The sequence below is a fragment of the Helicoverpa armigera genome, chromosome 6 (genome assembly GCF_030705265.1).
Source record: "Helicoverpa armigera isolate CAAS_96S chromosome 6, ASM3070526v1, whole genome shotgun sequence".
NCBI lineage: Eukaryota > Metazoa > Arthropoda > Insecta > Lepidoptera > Noctuidae > Helicoverpa > Helicoverpa armigera.
Genome location: NC_087125.1, coordinates 791,713 through 811,597, shown reverse-complemented (window position 1 = coordinate 811,597; position 19,885 = coordinate 791,713). Strand labels below are relative to the sequence as shown.

At 43.7% G+C, this 19,885-nt stretch overlaps 2 protein-coding genes across 5 annotated transcripts; one reads left to right on the top strand and one right to left on the bottom strand.

Annotated features, from left to right (window-relative positions):
* Window positions 1-3,978: 3,978 nt before the first annotated feature.
* Window positions 3,979-7,078, bottom strand: LOC110381737 (arrestin homolog). Its single transcript, XM_021342135.3, has 8 exons — window positions 6,894-7,078; window positions 6,267-6,457; window positions 6,004-6,182; window positions 5,732-5,867; window positions 5,418-5,575; window positions 5,079-5,222; window positions 4,721-4,850; window positions 3,979-4,376 (listed from the first exon to the last, which is right to left on the bottom strand). The coding sequence occupies exons 1-8, from the start codon at window positions 7,000-7,002 to the stop codon at window positions 4,278-4,280; spliced, it is 1,146 nt and encodes a 381-aa protein (XP_021197810.1). The 5' UTR covers window positions 7,003-7,078; the 3' UTR covers window positions 3,979-4,277.
* Window positions 7,079-8,769: 1,691 nt separating this feature from the next.
* LOC110382221 (glutathione hydrolase 7) lies at window positions 8,770-19,538 on the top strand. Of its 4 annotated transcripts, none has more exons than XM_049852131.2 (10): window positions 8,770-9,205; window positions 9,772-9,844; window positions 12,053-12,207; window positions 12,481-12,668; window positions 12,838-13,026; window positions 13,100-13,236; window positions 13,598-13,766; window positions 15,104-15,214; window positions 16,873-16,988; window positions 17,458-19,538. In XM_049852131.2, the coding sequence occupies exons 2-10, from the start codon at window positions 9,799-9,801 to the stop codon at window positions 17,751-17,753; spliced, it is 1,407 nt and encodes a 468-aa protein (XP_049708088.2). In that variant the 5' UTR covers window positions 8,770-9,205; window positions 9,772-9,798; the 3' UTR covers window positions 17,754-19,538. The 4 variants fall into 4 exon arrangements, with proteins under 4 accessions (XP_049708088.2, XP_049708087.2, XP_049708086.2 ...); XM_049852130.2 differs by having other exon boundaries at window positions 8,770-9,210; window positions 9,760-9,844; XM_049852129.2 differs by having other exon boundaries at window positions 8,779-9,210.
* The last annotated feature ends 347 nt before the right edge of the window (window positions 19,539-19,885 follow it).

Genomic DNA, 19,885 nt, shown 5'->3' with positions numbered 1-19,885 from the left:
CAACTTGTAGATAGTAATTATTAGGTAATTTATTTGTAAGTAACGAGGTGGGGCCACACCGGCCGCGGTCTGCCGCCGCCGCTGTGGCTCCACACTCACATGTGATTTGTTAATATAAAGGTTTAAAACAACTCAAAGAGTTCGCCCTACTGTTGACATTATTTATTTTGAACGAGATTAAAGGTTGTCTTGGAAGTAAACTGGTTTTTGTTGTCCTATTCCAATGCTCCAAGAATGACCCCTCATGAAAATCTCACAAAGTTCTGTAAGTACCTACGGTTGAAAAGAAGAACTTTGTAGTTTAAAGGAAATATAAAAGTACCAACAAGTTTATTTATTTTTTTATTTATTTAGTTTGGCTCTTCAACAATGAGTACACGGTTACATCTATAACTATACATTTAAACTTTTATCCAAGTGCCTCATCACTTAAAGAAGAGCACTGCAAGCACTATAATTTGCACATAAAATTAACTATGCAAAAAAAAGAAAAGAAATTGAGACAGTGAAAAAAACAAAACAAAACAATTTTTACAAACTTAATACATAACATGCTGTCAGACAAATATTTGTGACTAAATTAATGAGGGTTTTCTAAAATGGCGTCCACGAGGTGGCAGCACCGAGTCGTCAGGTCCAGGTAACTGTCAAAGTGCTTATCTTTACTATGAATAGTGAACGATTTTAGTGTTTTTTTTATTTTATAATTAAAGCACTGCATTATTGTTTTACTATTGAGGTTGAGTAAATAAAAAAAACTAAATCATATTGTGTTAGCAAATTTTTCATCAAGCTTTTCCTTAGTACCAGTGACTTTTGCACCCTCTCTCTTAGCTCAATTTATAGTTCGGAAACCTTATTCTGACCGTAGTCCATAATAAAATCAATAACACTTCCAATATAACAGAATTTCAATAAACAATAAGTTCGGACCCTACAATTCCATACTATTTGACAGCTGTTTGGACCTGACGCATACGAAGCGCCGCCTGGCGGCAGAAAAAGTATCGAAAACCCTCATTAATTCTTACTCCGAGCCTTTTTCCCAAACTATGTTGGAGTCGGCTTCCAGTCTCACCGAATGCAGCTGAGTACCAGTGCCTTACAAGGAGCGACTGCCCTATCTTTCCCCCTCAACCCAGTTATCCGGGCAACCCAATACCCCTTGGTTAGACTGGTGTCAGACTTACTGGCTTCTGACTACCCGTAACAACTGCCAAGGATGTTCAATGACAGCCGGGACCTACTATTTAACGTGCCATCCGAAACACAGTCATTGGTGTCTAAGATATACTTAGATAGTACATACAAATTTAGAAAAGTTGCATTGGTACTTATCTGACCTGGCATCGAAACCGCGTCCTCATACTCGAGAGGTTGGTTCTTTGCCTACTAGGCCACCGCGACTTTTTGACTTAATTAATAATTTAAACCATGTAAACTCAAAACCGAAAGAATATCGTATTTTTTCAAGAAAACTTTGGATTTAAATCAGCGCCATCTTTTGTTTGCTGGCGATAGTATGAAAGCTGGCAGTTGTGACTATTACAGCGGCTGAAACAATACACTGGACGTACTCGCCGTACACTACAGCTTATCATCGCGTGTTCGTGTGTCTCGTAATACTTCTGCAGGCCGCCAGGTGGCGCCGCTGACATGGTCATTGAGATAAATTACAAAAGCGACGTGTTAGCTGTCGGCTCGGCGAATTAGCGTCTTGCTTGTACTATGAGAAACAATTCTTCATCACTGGCGATACTCGTCCTCTCTCGTATTCCATAGCCATGAGTTGTTGCGCCTTCCAACGCGTCTTTGGGCCATGTTTATTAGTTGCAACTGTTGTTGGTACTCATTGTTCCTCAGCACAGCAGGCAACTGCTTTGCGTTTGACGGTCTGCAGCAATGCCCTGGCTTGGCCAACATGTCGGAGTACCATCTCGTTGGATATTTTTTGCATCCACCTTGTGCGTTGCATCCAACCATAACACTATATTTTGAAGGCTAGATCAATCAAGTTACAATGACATACTCGTTTTTATGTTCGTACAATCAGCGTTGTATAGCATATTGGAATACAATCTGATGAGTAAATATTTGTCCAATGAATATCAGTGCACTAATGCTGCGCAGTACGTTATCTTGCAAAACATTATGATGTCACTCAGACATCTATTTCCTAATGTTCATGCTTATCTAGTAGTTGAAATATACAAACCAACCAAGGAAGTTTAAAATAAGCAATTTAAAACATAAGGCACATCAGCCCAACAAATAATAGAGAACAATACCTACTTAGTCATTTTGGTAAATAACTAGTAAATAATAACTGTATAAAAAAAAACTTTAAACCTTACCAGGCCCAGGTAAGTGTTGTACGGTTGTTCTCGTTGTACCTACCTGAAATCTTCGGAGAAAATGAAGATTTTGTTTCTGCAATTATAGACGAAACTACATATAATGAACAACAACTATAGAAAACATGTTGTAAACATCGGAAATGATGACAGTAAGATTGACAGTTTTCGAGCATGTCGGTGTCCTGGTGAATCTATTCGACAAACTATTATAAGCTCTGGATGTTCTTCCTATTTTCCTAACGGTGACAACTTGCACAGACAGTTCAGCAATTTTTAAAACATACGCTTATGGAATCGGAGGTTTCCTTATCAGTAGGCCAATATTGTAGCACAGATTACCTTGATAGTTTCTTCGTGTAATAGCCAAGAGCTTCGACTAGCATCTAAAGAGACTAATAGATGGTATTTATAGGGTTTTTTATATGTAAGTAATTCCAAAAGGTAAAAAAACCGTAGAGTAATATTTTAGTAAGTACAAAATAAATGTTGCGTCTATCGTAGGGAAAGTCCCAGTGAACAGTACTTACTTACCAACTATTTATTACCTATAATGTACCTACTCAAAATGGCTAGGAGATTGCTTCTTTGTCTTAATTTCGATTGCCGGTCAAGAAATACAACTCAAGCTTATTATTATTCTTCTATTCTCATGATCAACGTTATGCATTGTAATGTTGTTTGATTACAAATCATTAATCAATAATTCCATTGCAATCGCACGCGGCTTGTGATAACAGTTTATTTGAAATCCCGTTTGTTGGTGATTATCGGCATCGGGCGATACAAACAGGAAATATTTCCACACATCGCGATCGGCGCCAACCTCGTAAACAAGCAGCGACACTAGCGACCAACACGCACACATTAGTGTGTAGGACGCGTCACTACTCTGGACGCTATTGGATCAAGATTGTATGTTTGTGATATTATCACATCGTAGAGTCTATACGGTACACATTCGAAACATTCATGTGTATTTAGGTGAAGGTGATACTAAGTTCATATTCACTGTCGACCTATTAAATAGATAGGTGCCTATTAATTTTGCTGCGCTTTCACTCACGCTTATATAGGTACTTGATTTATCTTGATATACATAGTATATTTAGAATGATCGATTGAGGCGACAGGCCGACTGTTACCGTCATTGTAGCACAATGGTTGTTGTGTATCTGTTATGTGGTGTTGTGTAAACAGCGTCGCTCACGTGGGAGGACAACTTTGAGAACAACACGAATGCTGCGGACAATGAGCCGGCCGCCACAGCGCGGAACTACACCAGCCGCCAGTTCCCACGGCACTGCTGTCATGCTGGTGCTACCCACAATGTTCTACTGTGGAGCGACTGTGAGACATTACTTACCTACGCATGACTTATTGGATTTACAGGCTTTCACGGTTCCTATGTACCTGGCGACTGTATTGGAATAGGCGTTCAGTGTGCTAGGTATTATGTCGCTGAAACAAAGGCTTGTTTCAGCAACATCCTAGCCGTGGTCGCTTCTACTTATGTAGATAGAATAGATACTGAGTAAGGAAATCTAGACATTATCAAAATTGGTAGGGTAGGTACAATTTAATAAAACAGGCAAGGAATTGTAAGTAAGTAGAAAAATAATGATTTACATTTCATAGTTTCTTTACTTGTTTTAGTTTTGTTTTATACACGACAAACACGTTATGAATAAGTAGGAACTTAAAACTAATAATATAATTGTATAATATATTTCATTATAATTTTAGGGTAGGTACATTATTACCTTGATATACAATTTGCTATTAAAGGCGATACAATGCGTTAAAAAATGATGTACTTCGGCTGCTGCAGTACCCTGAGGTTCCCTGATGGGTGGGAGTCGCTCACTCCTCCTGCACAGTCGTATGACTGGACTCTCGAAGTGCAGCAACAGCGAGGCGGCACTAGTACACCTCGACGCTCTCCTGGTGGTGCACGGTGTCCTGCCGGAACATCTCCACGTCGGCCTGGCTGTCGGCGTGGATCATCTTCACTCGCCCCTCCTGCACACACACATACACGTTGTATTAGCTGTAAACCTAAACACCTGTTATTCCATGCGGTCATACAGGAAACAGCACATGGGGGAATGTCAAAGGATATAGAAAATGTCGTAGTAGTACCATCCCTCGTTGCTCTACAACGCACGCCCACCGTCAAACAGAAGACTCGAACATGTACACCGTACCCTGAGACAACACTTCATCAATAACATTTCAAGTTTTCCACTTCTATAGATTTTGCAACATGATTGATGAATGATACTGATGCATACTGCCAACCATAAATTGATTTAAAGAGTAGAGTTAATTGTTACAGATAGTGTGAGTAGAGGTGCGGGCGTCACCTTGGGGTGCATGAGGATGAAGGGCAGCTCGGCGACCAGCTCGCCGCTGATGGCGCCGAGGTACAGCTTGACCTTGGCGCTGTAGCTCACCACGATGCCAAACGCGTCGCGCTGGTCAGGGTCTAGTAACCTGTGCGCAAACACCTGTACAATGATCTATTTCCCTTTCTTATTATTAAGCGTTAAACTGCCGATATTTCATGAACCATTAAGTACTGAACAAATAAGAAACAGATCATACAGAAGATAAGGGGATAAGTTGAAGGCGCATGGGGTTGGCTACACCTAACTGTAGCCGTCTAGAGCTAGGCGTAGCTGTATGTACGGGTACATAAATAAGAATACGAAAAGAACTGACAGTGTGGTAGAGGCCAACGTGGTGTCGGAGCGCTTGAGCTGGCCGTCGAGCGCGATGCCGCGCTTGTCGCGGTTGTGCGCCAGCGTGGGCGTCAGGTGCAGCACCTTCTGCAGGCTCGAGCCTGGCTGCAGCGGGCACCCATCCCTGCGCAAACACATCATCACTCACGTTCCACTCGTTACATCATTCATCAATCCGACATGCTTTTTGGATTGCTTTATACCTATACCAAATAGTTACCAAAAAGTTTAGTAGGCATTGTGTAACATCTGAAGAGAACGCAAATTCCATATTGAAACACTAAATACTATATATATATGGGGAAGGGAGGTGACTGACTGAGTCTCGATGCTGGCGACGATGTTGCGGTACTGGCCGTTCTGGAACAGCACCACGTCCACGCCCTGCTGAATGCACGCCTTGATCTTCTTCACCACCTTGTTGCTGTGGTTGCGCACGCACATGTTCACCGCCACCGTCTCGCCGTGGATGTATAACTGCGCACAAGTCGCAAACACAGCACTTACTAAATTTCTCACTTGGTTTTAAACAACTTTTTAGAGTTTTTAGAAGTCGTTTTTTCCTTCGTAAAAAGTTTTTATTTTATGTACATTTTAAAGTGCAGAGCACAGAAAAGATTAAATTGTAGTAACCTGCTTGTCTAGAGTGAGCTCGAGCTCGAGCTGTCCGGGCGAGAGCACGAAGTCCTTGCGCACCACAGTGCAGGGCTGCGGGCCCGGCTTGGCCGGCGCGTACTGCACCTTGCGGATGCCCAGCGCCACCGTGCTCCTGTTATGTCACGAATGATCACGTCACTTGAGATGTAGCCATATGTTTCTTTCATCTACTACTGAAACCTTTTCTACCACCAGCCCTTCCATACTAGGCAAAAGTCACTAAGAGAATAAGAATCACATAAGCACACCTGCGATGTGAACGATCGATTTCGGAGTCTCCCACAAAGATCTTCACGTAGTACTGAACGCCGCAGGGCTCTCCGTCGTCTTCGAGGCCAGGCTGTAGGATCACGGAGCCAGGCGCTCCCGGTGGCACTGTCAGTCGGAAAGGAATCGCTCCATCTCCCAGCTTTTTTATGAGACGCTCCTGTCACGTACACGTTAGTTATAGATATTCACTGCGCTACTTGCAATAACTTCACACGAGCGAGAACCCAAAAAGTATTGTAACCTGAGTTCGTGAAAGTTCATAGTTCCTCTTCTCCGGCGGCGGGTAGATCTGCTCCGAGGCTAGGAACAACTCCTTGTAGAAGTTGAGACCCATTACTTCATCCTCCTCGCGGCCGTAGCGGAACGTGCACACCATCTGGCCGAACACCTTGCGCCCGCGCACGTACTCCTCGTCCAGCAGCACCACACCATCTTACAAGCGTCATACCGATATGTGAACCTCGATTGCTCGAAACTGATTACAATCAATCAATGGATAACCCAATAACCTTAATTATATCTTTTGAATTTAATGTGGATAAATTGCATTATTTTTACAAAATGAACTCATGTTGTTAATTGGCGATAAGAGGACAAAAAGCATCACCGGACTAAAGCGGGACAATTTAACTTAGTGACCCGGAGAATCAAACAATGTGCATTTTCTGAAAATGCGACATATAAGTATTGAGAGAAAATAACTATTCATAACAGCAGATAAAATCTCACTGCATTACAGCTACCTATTACAATCTATCTGAGTTAAAAGACAACGAAAATGACAGTATATTTGGAAAAATTAAGTCACAGCACATCCTTCTCGTGATGTGAGTCGACAGCTAAGTGTATTTCATTTGCAGCAGCAAACCTATGGGCTCCACTGTCGATATGTGGTCGACGAAATCCCTCTTGGCCATGTAGAGGGTGATCTTGCCGTTGGGCGCGCACTTCTTGAACACTTTGAAGTTGTACACCATGTTGGTGGCTGTGACGGACTGCAGCAGTAGCGAGTGGCGCGGCGGAGCGAGTGGCGACTGCGCCGGCCCTGTCGCCACACCCTTTATATAAGGGATTATTAGTTTGCGAGGCTTCGGCTTCCGTAATCTCGTTAACTTCATTAGCGAGTTGCGTGACGAGTGCGGGGGCGGGGTGCGGGGTGCGGACCGCCCGGTGGCGCTAACACTTGTACTATATGATTACCCATCTCTAATGACATTAATGAGCTGATCACTCTCAAAAATAACTAAAGCTCAATATTTAACACTATTAAAGTACCTATGTAACATCAAAGTTACTAAAGTCAAGTAGTTTGCACTTAAACTTTTCCTTATTACCTGCAACGGGACTATAATTAACCATACAGCCTGTGCTTAGTAGATATGGGAATTGATAAATATGATAAATGATAACTTTTAATATATCTGAGTTCCTAAAATATATCCAAATGCCCTAGATGTGCGTTGATATTATCATAAGAACCGCGCAGCCCGAGAGGTTTCCGTCGTAGGTGAGCTGCCTCAGGGACACTCCGATGACCCTGTCTGATGCAAGCTCACATTGACTCACTGGAATATCATCTCGCCATTTATATTTTGTTACTAAAAACCTAATTTAATCTCTTAAAAATATAGAAGCAGCAGGTACAACGGTGGAAAATTATAAAGTACACGAAACATCTTATATAATTTTCCACTGTTGAAACTACAGATTTGTATTTTTTTTTTGAAAGTCAATAAACATTGTCAGTGGTAAGTCTTGCAAGCTATTTGGTAAATTATTATAAATAATAATTGACATGCAGTAAACATTTTTCTTAAATAATTCTACTTTGGTCGGTGGCAGCTGAAGTCTATCTTTATGGCGTGGTCGGCTATTTGGCCTTTCCATGTTTTCCTTAAATAAGTTGCAGAATTCCTTTTAACAAAAAAAACATATTTCGAAGATATACCTACATATAAACATGGCAAAGATAGAACTTTATACTTTTGGAATAGTGGCCTACAGCTATCTAGGAAATGAGCTCCACAAATTACTCGGATACATTTTATTGAGCTTTAAAAACTCAGTCAAAGTGGACTGAATTGCCCCATATCACAATGCCATAGATGATAGCCACGGCAAGCCAGCATCGCTCGCTGTATAGCAGTTTGCTGTTTGTCTAATTCTTTTCAAGGCATATATAAACCGATCTATTTTAGCCAAGATTTTATCAATGTGTGTTCTCCAATTACAATTTTTATCGACCGTTATACATAAAAATACACAGTCAGAATCTCTATAATGAATGTCAAGTTTATTTATGTTTGCCTTGTATGTCTGAAATTGTATTATATGTTTTTGTCATACCTATTTATTTTAAGGTTATTTTTCCTATTTTCGTGTTTGCATTTACATTGCATTCTGGTGTAACCTACTTTTCATTCAGGTATGCACAGTAGAGTAGAACAAAAATGAAAAGAAATAGGATGCTAAGTATAAAGTATAAGTAGTTTAAGAAGTCTCAAGAAAGTGAACACATTCAATTAGAGGTAAATCATAAACGTAGGTACTTTCATAAGCGTCTCGATCGATATGCATTCATAGTAAAATGGTCACGGCCACGCAAGTGACTCAGGCGCAACGGGGTCGTTCACCTGCGCGCCGTCTCGCTCACACGCCGGCCGACTCCGCGACTACGTCATCGTCGGCATCGATTGCTTCGCTATGTGATCTATTAAACAATATGTAAGTAAAAGTATCTATCAATGGAATGGTTTACAAAAGGCCCGCAGCATACTCGCTGCGCCTGTTCAGGTTGCAGTGATGGATGGTCGCGGTGTGACGTCACCGAGCGGTTTCTGCGGAGTAGCGGAGTGGAGGCCCCCCTCCGAGGAGGTCGGGCCGACACCCAGTCAGACACACAGTTAGCCGCGGACACCGAGCGGTACTCGCGACGTCTTCGGCGCTGTCTGCACACGCGTCTCACCTGCCATTCGAGGAATGCGCTGGCGTCGCTCGTACAACAGTAACGTGTTAGTGTGTTCCTGAAGCAAAAAGGCATGTGTGTTGTGTCGTGCCCCGAAGCCACCTCAGAGCAGCGCCAGTGAGTCTGGCGAGACGACGGAGCTGCTCGCGCGTTATCTGTCTCTCTGCCTCAAGATCGTGGACTGAACGAGTCCAACATCGACACGGACGAGCTGAGTTAGGTACACGATACTGTCTGTTAAGATAATAGAGTTGAAGGGCAACCGATATTGTTCTTTTTTGTTGGTCTATAATATACCTGTATAATATACCTATATAACAAACAATGCGAAAAAGTTAAAGAAAACTTACTCCTGGTCAAATACTTGCCTGTCAAATACTTACAAATACTGAGTGTTAGTGTTACCGACCTGGCACAATGCTCCACGTGAGCTGAAGCCAACTCGAGCAGTCATGATGTTGCCGCTTTACTGCTTATGCTTAATTAATTCATTATACGAACAAGTATTGTTTTGTTATTCTCTCGTTCAAAGCTATAATAGTACTTATCTGCAGCGTTAACATTTACAATTTATCAATACGTCTTGCTTATTTTTCATGAATATAACCCGTTATAAAATCAGGCTTCCATAAAGGAAGGTCATAAAAACTATCAATGTAGGTAGTTTGTCGCAAATCGAGAAGTCGTGCGAACTTCCAAGTGCTGCACATCGACAGGAATTTTCTTTTGTTACCGCAATCGTGGCATAGTTGTAGATAACTGTATGTAGTCTGTATGACAGGTTGCCGGCGCAGAAGACACAGTAGCCATGCCGAGCAGCAGCCGCGGAACTCCTGACTCCCTCCACGCCTCGGGTAACTCACTCACACTATGTTTGTACTACTTGACTGCAACTTGGCCGCAGCTGCACTGGAACCGTGTGTACTGGAATCGAAGCGGCAGCAGCATGCACAGTCCACGATGCACGTGGCGTCGGCAGCTAGCATTCAAAACGTGCCTTTACTTTTGTTATAATGACATTCGATACATTTGTTTTTGTTTAGGTGTTATTTATTAACAAACATACATACTTTACATTACATAAAATACAGTAAAGCAATAGAGAAAGTTCAGCGCAAACTTCGAACAATGCAGTATAAGTGTCGTTTGCACCGTCTTTCGTATGAGAATTCGTTACAAAGATTCAAATTATTAACATTGCATTCAAGGCGGTTGGTACTTCAAGGTATGATGCTTCATGGTCTAGTACACAACATGTTTGACTGTTTAAAGATAAAGATTCATTTATTGCGTAACTGTGTTCATATTGATGTTTATTAGATTAGATCAACAGTCTATCCAAGTCGGACATGCAATATTAAAATAAAGTACTTAGAGAAAAAAAAGAAAAAAGATTCACTGACAATTCAAAAGTGTCACTTCTAAATTACTTTTCCAAAACATTCGGAATCTATACTTATAATAAATCTGTAGAGAGGTCAATTCTGTACATTGAATATATTTCCAAAATAACTATTAGGGTGTGATTAGTGATCGATACTGATGCCAAAAATGCAATCAGTAAAATTTTTGTCTGTCTGTCTGTATTTTCGTTATGGAAACGAAAACTACTTGACGGATTTCAATGAAACTTAGTACAATGATTCTTTGTACTCCAGGGCAGGTTACAGGATACTTTTCATCACGCTACGATCAATAGGAGCAGAGCTGTGAAGGTAAATATTGGGAAAACGGGAGAAGTTACTCCATTTTTAGGGTTCCGTAGCCAAAATGGCAAAAACGGAACCCTTATAGTTTCGTCATGTCCGTCTGTCCGTCTGTCCGTCTGTCCGTCTGTCACAGCCGATTTACTCGGAAACTATAAGTACTACAGTGATGAAATTTGATGGGAATATGTGTTGTATGAACCGCTACAAAAATATGACACTAAATAGTAAAAAAAAGAATTGGGGGTGGGGCCCCCCATACATGTAACTGAGGGATGAAATTTTTTTTTTCGATGTACATACCCGTGTGGGGTATCAATGGAAAGGTCTTTTAAAATGATATAAAGTTTTCTAAAAAACATTTTTCTTAAAGTGAACGGTTTTTGAGATATCAGCTCTCAAAGTCGTAAAAAGTATGTCCCCCCCCCTCTATTTTTATAACTACGGGGTATAAAATTCTAAAAAAAATAGAGGTGATGCATGCTAATTAACTCTTTCAACGATTTTTGGTTTGATCAAAGTATCTCTTATAGTTTTTGAGATAGGTTGATTTAACTGTAATTTACGGAACCCTTCGTGCACGAGTCCGACTCGCACTTGGCCGGTTTTTTTATGCTTCCGTCGCGTGTGCAGCCTTAATTATTAAAGCTACACAGAAACAATGTATGACGGAAATATTCTACTTAAAATTATGTAAAAAATATACCTTGACAGTATATGTCTATCTTTTATAGTTGGCTCACAATAACACGTTTAGCTCTCGATAGCCTCTCCTTGTACAAAGTCCAATTCTAACGCGGACTAAGTCGCTGGCAGAAGCTAGTTCGTCAATAATATATCATATATCGTACCCAGAACGACAATAAATAAAGAAGCTCGTGCGTACCCGGTGTTTGCTACAACTAGTTGTCGAACAAACGCGGGCGCACAAATATTTTCACAGAATTTTCGCCCTGAAACGACAAGAATTCAAAAGAAACATTGTTAGAACATTAAATACTAACCTCCCATTACGTTAGGTTTAAATACCTAATGAACTAGTATCGCAGACACCCCCAACCTGTACCCTTTCCTTAACCTAATAACATGTGGAAACGTAGTGAATTGTGCTTTAATTATTATTTTAATTTAAACCTAGCTGTAAGATTTTATTGCACAATTGTTTGTTTTCCCAATTATGGATTATGTTCTGCTCCCAAGTTACGATATGAGACATCTGACAACAAATGTACACTGCTTAGTTGAAAGTGTCAGTAAGGTACATATGCAGCAATCTGCTTAGATTATGACAAGATACAAGACTGATTGCAGCAATGACAGAGGATGTTTGTTGTGACGTGTGTGTGTGTGTGGCAGGCGGCGCGGAGACGCGGGAGGACGTGCCGCTGAAGGCGCGGCACGCGGGCGCGCGCTGCCCCGCCGGCCCGCGGCTCATCCTGGCCGCCTTCGCCGCGCTCTCCGCCGCCATCACGCTGGCTCTGCTCACGCAGATCTACTACGGTGACTACGAGGTATGCACTGCCCACTTCTCTAGCCTCTCCATACTTCATTTGACAGTCTGTTGTGTTGATTTTTATGTTCACTTTATTTTTTACTGCAAAGGGTAAACCTAACGTAAAGTCGTGGTGACCTAGTGGCTAAAGAGCCAACCTCTCGAGTATGATCTATAATTGGGAAACTAAGGAACCCTAAAGCGAGCGTGGCCCGACATGCTTGGCCGGTTTTTTTAATGAATGATGCAAATAGTAGTGTGCAGTATAGTAATGAATAGCGTCGTTTTGCAGCTGGTGCCGCACGGCAGCGTGTCGTCGTCGGCGGCGGCGTGCTCGCGCGCCGGCACCGACGCGCTCAAGGCGGGCGGCCGCGCGCTCGACGCCGCCGCCGCCGCTGCGCTGTGCCTCGCCGTGCTGGCGCCGCACCGCACCTCCCTCGACGCGTACGCACCCGTACCACTCGCTTCTATACCGCCACCGTATATATCAACTCGCACGGCCATTGTTTGTGGTGCACCTACCTACATGCATACAAGATGAGAAAATCAATCAATGTTGTGAATTATTAAAAGCAAACATAACCCATAGCCTCCCCGTTTGAACGATTGCTGGCAGAGTGAGCGATGTCTATATTGAGTGGTGTTGCAGGAGCGGCGCGCTGCTGTACTGGGAGTACCGCAACGCGCGCACGCAGCCGGCCGCGCTGTTCGAGTGGGGCGACGCGCCGGCGCCGGGCGCCCGGCCGCCGCGCCTCGTGGCCGCGCTCGCCACGCTGCACGCGCAGCTCGGCGCGCTGCCCTGGCAGCAGCTGCTCATGCCTACCATACAACTAGCTAAGTGAGTTCAACTCAGTATGATCGTGTCTCGTTAGAGTCGCGTGGTGTTCATGCCCTAGTCTTGTGCATTCCAGGGACGGGTTCCAGGTGTCGGAGGGTCTGGCGGCGGCGGCGGCGGCGGCAGGGGACGCCTCGTACCAGGCCGGCGCCCTCGCTGCGGCGCCTGCGGTAGCCGCCTACCTCAGCGGCCTGCTCGCCAACACCAGTGCTGGTATCATATTCGTTGTATTACTAAGTATTGGCGTATTGCTATATGCATATTATAAGGAATCGCCTTGTTTTTTTTGTTTACCTGCGTATAGATAGTGTACTTCAATGAACTTAATTCAGGCTACTGTGTGTACTACAACTTTCCTTCGAGCCAGTGATAACCACCCTTTTGTTTATAAACCTGTTCCCTGTACAGCGAATAGGGCTTAAAAGTGCCCAACTAGGTCCAAGTAGGTTTGTAAAGAAGGAGAAACGTATATAGTACTTATGTCACCGCAAAATAACAAGTTTATCCTAGGAAAATTGTAAAGTTTCGTAGGTGACATAACCATGATGTTGAACGGCATAGTGTTGTGTATCAGAGCTGTCGGCGGCGTGGGGCGGCGCGGCAGGCGTGCGGCGTGGGGCGGCGCAGGCGGCGCGTGCGGGCGCCTGGCGCGCACTGGCCGCGCCGCGCGCCGCGCCCGCTCTGCGCGCGCTCGCGCATGCGCTGCAGCCGCCGCCCGCCTCGCCCGACGACGCACAGCGCAGGTACCACAACCAGCCACACTACACCTACTCATTCCCCACTAGGGTTCACTTTGATTTCCCCCATCGAGAAGGCGCCTAGACGTCAATTGTACCTACATCAGGTGTACAAACACTGGAGCAAATACATTTAACACCTATCAGTGTGAATCTACGCATACGCTTTGTGCACATACGTAGATTACAGGTTGTTGTTACATATATTCGTTTCTTCCTCCTGCCCTGTTCCCAATTTTATTTGGGCGGCGCAATATGTCATCCTCTTCCATTTTCCCCTATCACTCGTCATACTGACACTCACTCCCTTCCTATTCAAGTCATCTTTCAGGCAATCCATCCATCTTTTCTCAGGTCTTCCTCTTCCTCTCCATCCATCTACATTCATACTTAGCACACACTTTGTTGCATGCATATCATCCCTCCTCATTACATGCCCATACCATGATAATCTTCTACTTCTCATCTTTTCCATAACTGGCGCTACTTTCAGACTTCCTCTAATGTTATAATTCCTCACTTTATCCATTCTTGTAACACCACACATCCATCTCAGCATTCTCATTTCTGCTACATGCACTCACTTCTCAAACCTCTTTTTCAATGCCCAACACTCCGATCCATACAGGACGACAGGTCTTATTACGGATTTGTAAATTTTGCCCTTCAGTTTGAGGGGCATCCGTGGGTCACAAATAGTGCTAGTTACCTGTCGCCACTTCATCCATCCAGAATTGATCCGATGCGTAACGTCCCTGTCCACTTCACCGTCACTTTGGACGAGTGAACCAAGGTACTGGTAGGGGCATGCCGGCTAGGGTTATGGTCATGGGTCTTGAAATACCGCCAAAATCACAATGCAGGTATTCGGTTTTGCTCTTGCTCGCCTTTAAACCTACCGTCTCCAGTCTTAGCCGCCATGCCTCCAATCTGATCTGGCCCACTCTTCCCTACCACAACATGTATTCGTTTAAGATGACTAAATAATAAATAAAACAAACGGGGTGAGCTAAATACAACCGTTTAAAAACAGTAATGTGAAAAGTAGTGTAAACTGACGATACAGAAAAAAACAGGGACCGCAGAGAAGTTGCCTAAACTTCCAACTCTACAATAAAATAAATATAAATAATCATATATTATGTATAGTACCTATATAATATTATCTGTGGGTGGACCGCTTATTTATCAAATCAAATATTTTTATTTTCACGCTGCATTGGCCTATGGATATATATATGTATATTATATACCTTAATACAAACATCACATGATGCCGACACACCCGCTTCATCAGGAGCTATGAAGCTGCATGAATGTACGAGTATGTGTGATGTGTGCAGGGCGCTGGAGTGGCTGCAGGGCGAGGCGCGCGCGGGCACGCTGGCGCCGCGCGGCGTGGCCACCGGCCTGGCCGCCGTCGACCAGTACGACACCTACGTCGCGCTCGTCACGTCAGTCTAACCTCACTTCTCACTCTAAACTATTTCATTCTAATCCTCTGGGATCTAGACAACACGGACCGATTTGTTTTTTTTTTTCTTACATGAGGATATTATACCTAGTCGTCATGTAGTTCCATTGTCATCAATTCCGGACGGATCTATTGATGAAAACCTAGATAAATCGTGGGAAACCCAAAAGTTGAAGCACGCATCGGGTGATCTATCGGGTATGCTTCTCGCTCGGGTCATTCCACAAAAATAAAAAAGTACTTTTCACCTAAACATTCCAGTTTGACTTTGACGGCTTATTTCTTTTAAAGAAAAATTAAATTATAAATTTAAAAAAACCCCCGACCCAAAAAAAGTACGCAATAATTATGACAAAAGGTTAAAAACGCTAAACCCTATAAAAAGCAAAAAATAACTTTTAACACTACGTAAACTAAATTTTGTCGTGTTGGGGGATCGCTCTATTTCATTACTTTAGATACGTGTTTTTTTTTTAAACGAATGTTGTAATTAGGTAGGTATCATTTGATTTATGTAAGTATTTATGAAGGTAAAAAGCGATCCCCCGACACGTCAAAATTTAGTTTACGTAGTGTTAAAAGTTATTTTTTGCTTTTTATAGGGTTTAGCGTTTTTAACCTTTTGTCATAATTATTGCGTACTTTTTTTGGGTCGGGGGTTTTTTTAAATTTATAATTTTATTTTATTTCATGCTTTTTAAAGGAGCTCCTTAATTTTTTGCGATCTCGGCCAAAGGAAGCTGTTTAACAATCCTCATTACAAACTGGCTCTGGGAGAATTGCACAGATTGAGAAACAATAAAGATTAACCTTTGGACATTCTAGATTTTCAGCAAAAATATAAATCGGTTTATCCGTTTCATTCCGGCATCTCAGGGTTTCATTCGCCACATCCCATTTCCAGCATCAGGTTCTCGTCAATCAGAAACATGAAGAGAACTCGTCAAGACAAATTCAACGAGCCCAAACTCGATGGGTTTACTAAAAGGCAGTTCAGGGTTACGTCTCCTACCTTCGTGCCCTAACAGAAGACCAGCTCAGTGGTTCCAAAAGACATTAGTGTTTCAAATTTCAGATCCCACATTATACTTGCAAGTAAACTGAGCGTGTAAAATTCCTATCACATCTAGCAAACGAGCTGATGACCTTGAAGACCTGAACCGATTTCCACCAAACATAGCTAAGAACACTCCCGACTGACATACCTTTTAAACAAAAAAAACCGCATTACAATCGGATCATCCGTTTGGGAGCTACGATGCCACATACACACACACACACACACACACACACACACACACACACACACACACACACACAGACACGTCAAACTCATAACACCCCGTCGTTTTTGCGTCGGGGGTTAAAAACAGATGTTTTCGGTGCACAATATAAGACTGGACTTTACCACGTAATTACGTGCGGATAGCGCCCTAATACTGAGATAAATATAGTGTAATTCATTATTGGCAACTTATCACAAGTGCCGACCATGTCGGATATTCCACATGTAATTTGGAAGAAAATAGAAGTCTAAAAATAATGCTCATAATATTTGGCACAAAAATAGATGCCGAAAACTTAATAGTAGTTATCTATCTTCCTGTAATTGTAACGATTTTACGTACGCGCTTGCAGGGGCACATCGGTGGCGTTCGGGTCGGGCCCGCTCGCGGCGGCCGGCTGGCAGCGCGACGAGCCCCCTGCGCCGCTCGACCTCGCGCCCGCCTTCTTACTCGACGACGCTGTGTGCGGTCAGTTTCACACAACACTCCTTACTCTCTTAGGAAACATTGGCACTATTCTTCTTTCTAGAACATTGCTGTGTCAGGTCTATGGAAGTGGATGTCATTTAAACATCTTTGGCCCCTGCTTAGCCGTAAAGACTTTATGGCAGAAAGCCTGATAGACAACCAGTCTTACCAAGAATATCGGTTGTGGCGGTCAGATAGTCGCTCCAGTGTATTACCACTGGTTCTTAACTGCATTCGATTAGACTGGAAGCCGACCCTACCAGACATACATAGTTGGGAAGGCAAATAACTGCGACTCCACTCTGAAGAAACAGGTCATCAAAGCAGACACAGGCCTGCTTGTTATCATCTTTCCAGGCTAAGTAGTACTTATATATCTAAGTATTATCGTGCAAATTTCACCAGAGTCTTTAGTAAATGAGGCAGCGGTGAGGGGGAGAGTCGGTAATATAATAGTGAATGTGTGCAGGAACGCGCTACGTGGTGGGCGCGGAGTCCGCGAGCGCGCTGGCGCAGGCGGCGGCGGCGCTGGTGACGGACGGCGCGCCGGGCGCCGTGGAGCGCGCGCGCGCCGACGTGCTGCCGGGCGGCGCGCTGGCGCTGCAGGCGGGCCGGCCCGCGCCCGCGCGCCTCGCGCTGCCCGCACCCGCGCCGCCGCGCAACGCCACGCCGCCGCACGCCGCCGTCAACCTGGTGCAGCAGCGCGCCGACGCGCTCGCCTCGCACGCCGACAGCCGCGGCGGCGGCCTCGCCTCGCGCTTCTGACTGCACTCGCACTCCTCCCACACTACATGGACTTCTGCCTAATTCTATACCTTCGCTTCTACATATTATATGAAGAATAATAAGTTCCTATAGGTACTTACCAATTAATTAATCTTTAGGTAAAAACATCAATGAAAACCGATAACCCTACGTAACCACCTCACTGTCGCAAGCAATGTCCCCGTAAAATCTGACATCGTTTAATGCAAGAATCATAAAATAAAGATGAAAATGTAGTGAATAGGTTTGTAACTGTATCTCATAGCGACTCATACGTTTGCAAGCAATCTTGGGTTTTAGGGCGCTCTCAATTTATGTGTTTCTTGGCGGTCAGCTGCGGTACCGAAGCGGTGCGTTTGACGTTCAGCGCCCGGGCGATCCTCTTTTTTCATTCAAAACACACTGTGCGGCAACAGTGCGGCGTCGGTACGACGAATGTTCGACAACAGGACGCAACATCGCAAGCGTCACATGTTCATATCAGTGTTGTTCTTCGCCAGAGTCCATGGTGATGCCATGCTTGAGTGATGTCACATCATTGGGATAAAAACGCACGCCAGTAAAATACGCATACATAACCTGCAGTACGTTAAGCGTGCGTCAGCGGTCCGACACGAAACGCATACATTGAAAGCGCCCTTAGGGAAAGGTTCACATCTGACGAAACATCGTCGCGTTACGCCAAAACAGACAAATACAAGAACAAAAAATATTGAGAGGTGTCATGAGACACCTGGATAGAACAAAATTTCCTTTGATTATTTGTTACAAAAAACCTGTATTCAATCAATAAAAATAATCGTCATGGCACTCCACTCTCCAAATCGAAATAGAAAGACGAAACGAAAATAACTGGGGCACGATTCTGCTAATTTTACTTAAGCGACATACGATTCACATCCGACTGAGATCCAATCATTTCATCAAGATTTTTTATTTGAAATAAACGTTTTGTCTGCAAATGATTTACAATTGCAATGTAATTTTAGAGCAAACTACCGTATAGACCGAAATGGCAGACCAATCGCAAACCAATCGAATGTCGTTAGAATACGATTGACGAATGGGGCCCCTGGCTTGCTTTCTACGAGAGAGGAGGGACAGACATAGAAACACGCACACGCTGCACGGCTTACAAGTTACGACTACTTATAGCAAAAAGTGTCGTTACAACTTTTGGTCTTAATTTTTTCTGCCTAGACCCCTTTCGAAACGCGCAATACCTAAGGATTTTTTTTCCAACATTCAATCTTTCACACCTAACAGATGATGCGTTGGCGTTGATCAAACATTTATGATACGTTCGACGCAGTTTCTGTCAGATATGAACCTTCCCTTGTCATTGGTCATTGGTTTAGTGTTAGCGTCATGTTTGAATGTCGCCTCAATTTATTGTGGTAATGAGAGCGAGCGAGAACAATTGAAGTAATTGCGCATCGAGTTCGCGTGATAATAAGATAGTCACAAACGCATATTAATACATCGGCGCGTTCGTCCCGACTCCGGCGGGCGCGGGCGGCGCGGGCGTCCACTCGCGCGCTATAAACAAACATGTTTTGAAGCGCCAGCCTCACGCACACACGCGCAGCGCTCGTGCACACGTGGCTCGCGAGTGTGTGCACTTGTTGTTGTTGTGAGCGGCGCGGCGCATGCGTCACGCTGAGGCCGCGGCTCGGGGCGCGGGGAGGCGCCTCGAGTACTTTGTTTGTCGTGTAGCGAACATCGCACGGCTATGCACTTACTAGCATTCCTCTCTAATGCAATAAAACTTGTTATTTATACAAAGTGTTGTTTCTTTTGCAACCCGCGGACTGCAGCTGCGTGCGATTGTAGAATAAATGCATGATAATGTGGAGCCGAGCGAAGTACCTGCAGTGTACACACATGCACACAGTCCGAATCCGTGCTGTGACATCATTTGCATCTCTCTGCTAGTTATAGAACATTTAATAACATCTGCATTCGTCTTAAATGTTACATTATGTCATGAACGCAACGTTAGACGCAGATGTCCACACAAAATTAATTTCCTAGATATTGAAAGCAAACATGACATGGACCAGCATCTAGCGATCTAAGTATTTAGATTGAATGTCTTCTTAAATATAACGTTACCATCTTACAGGAGTTGC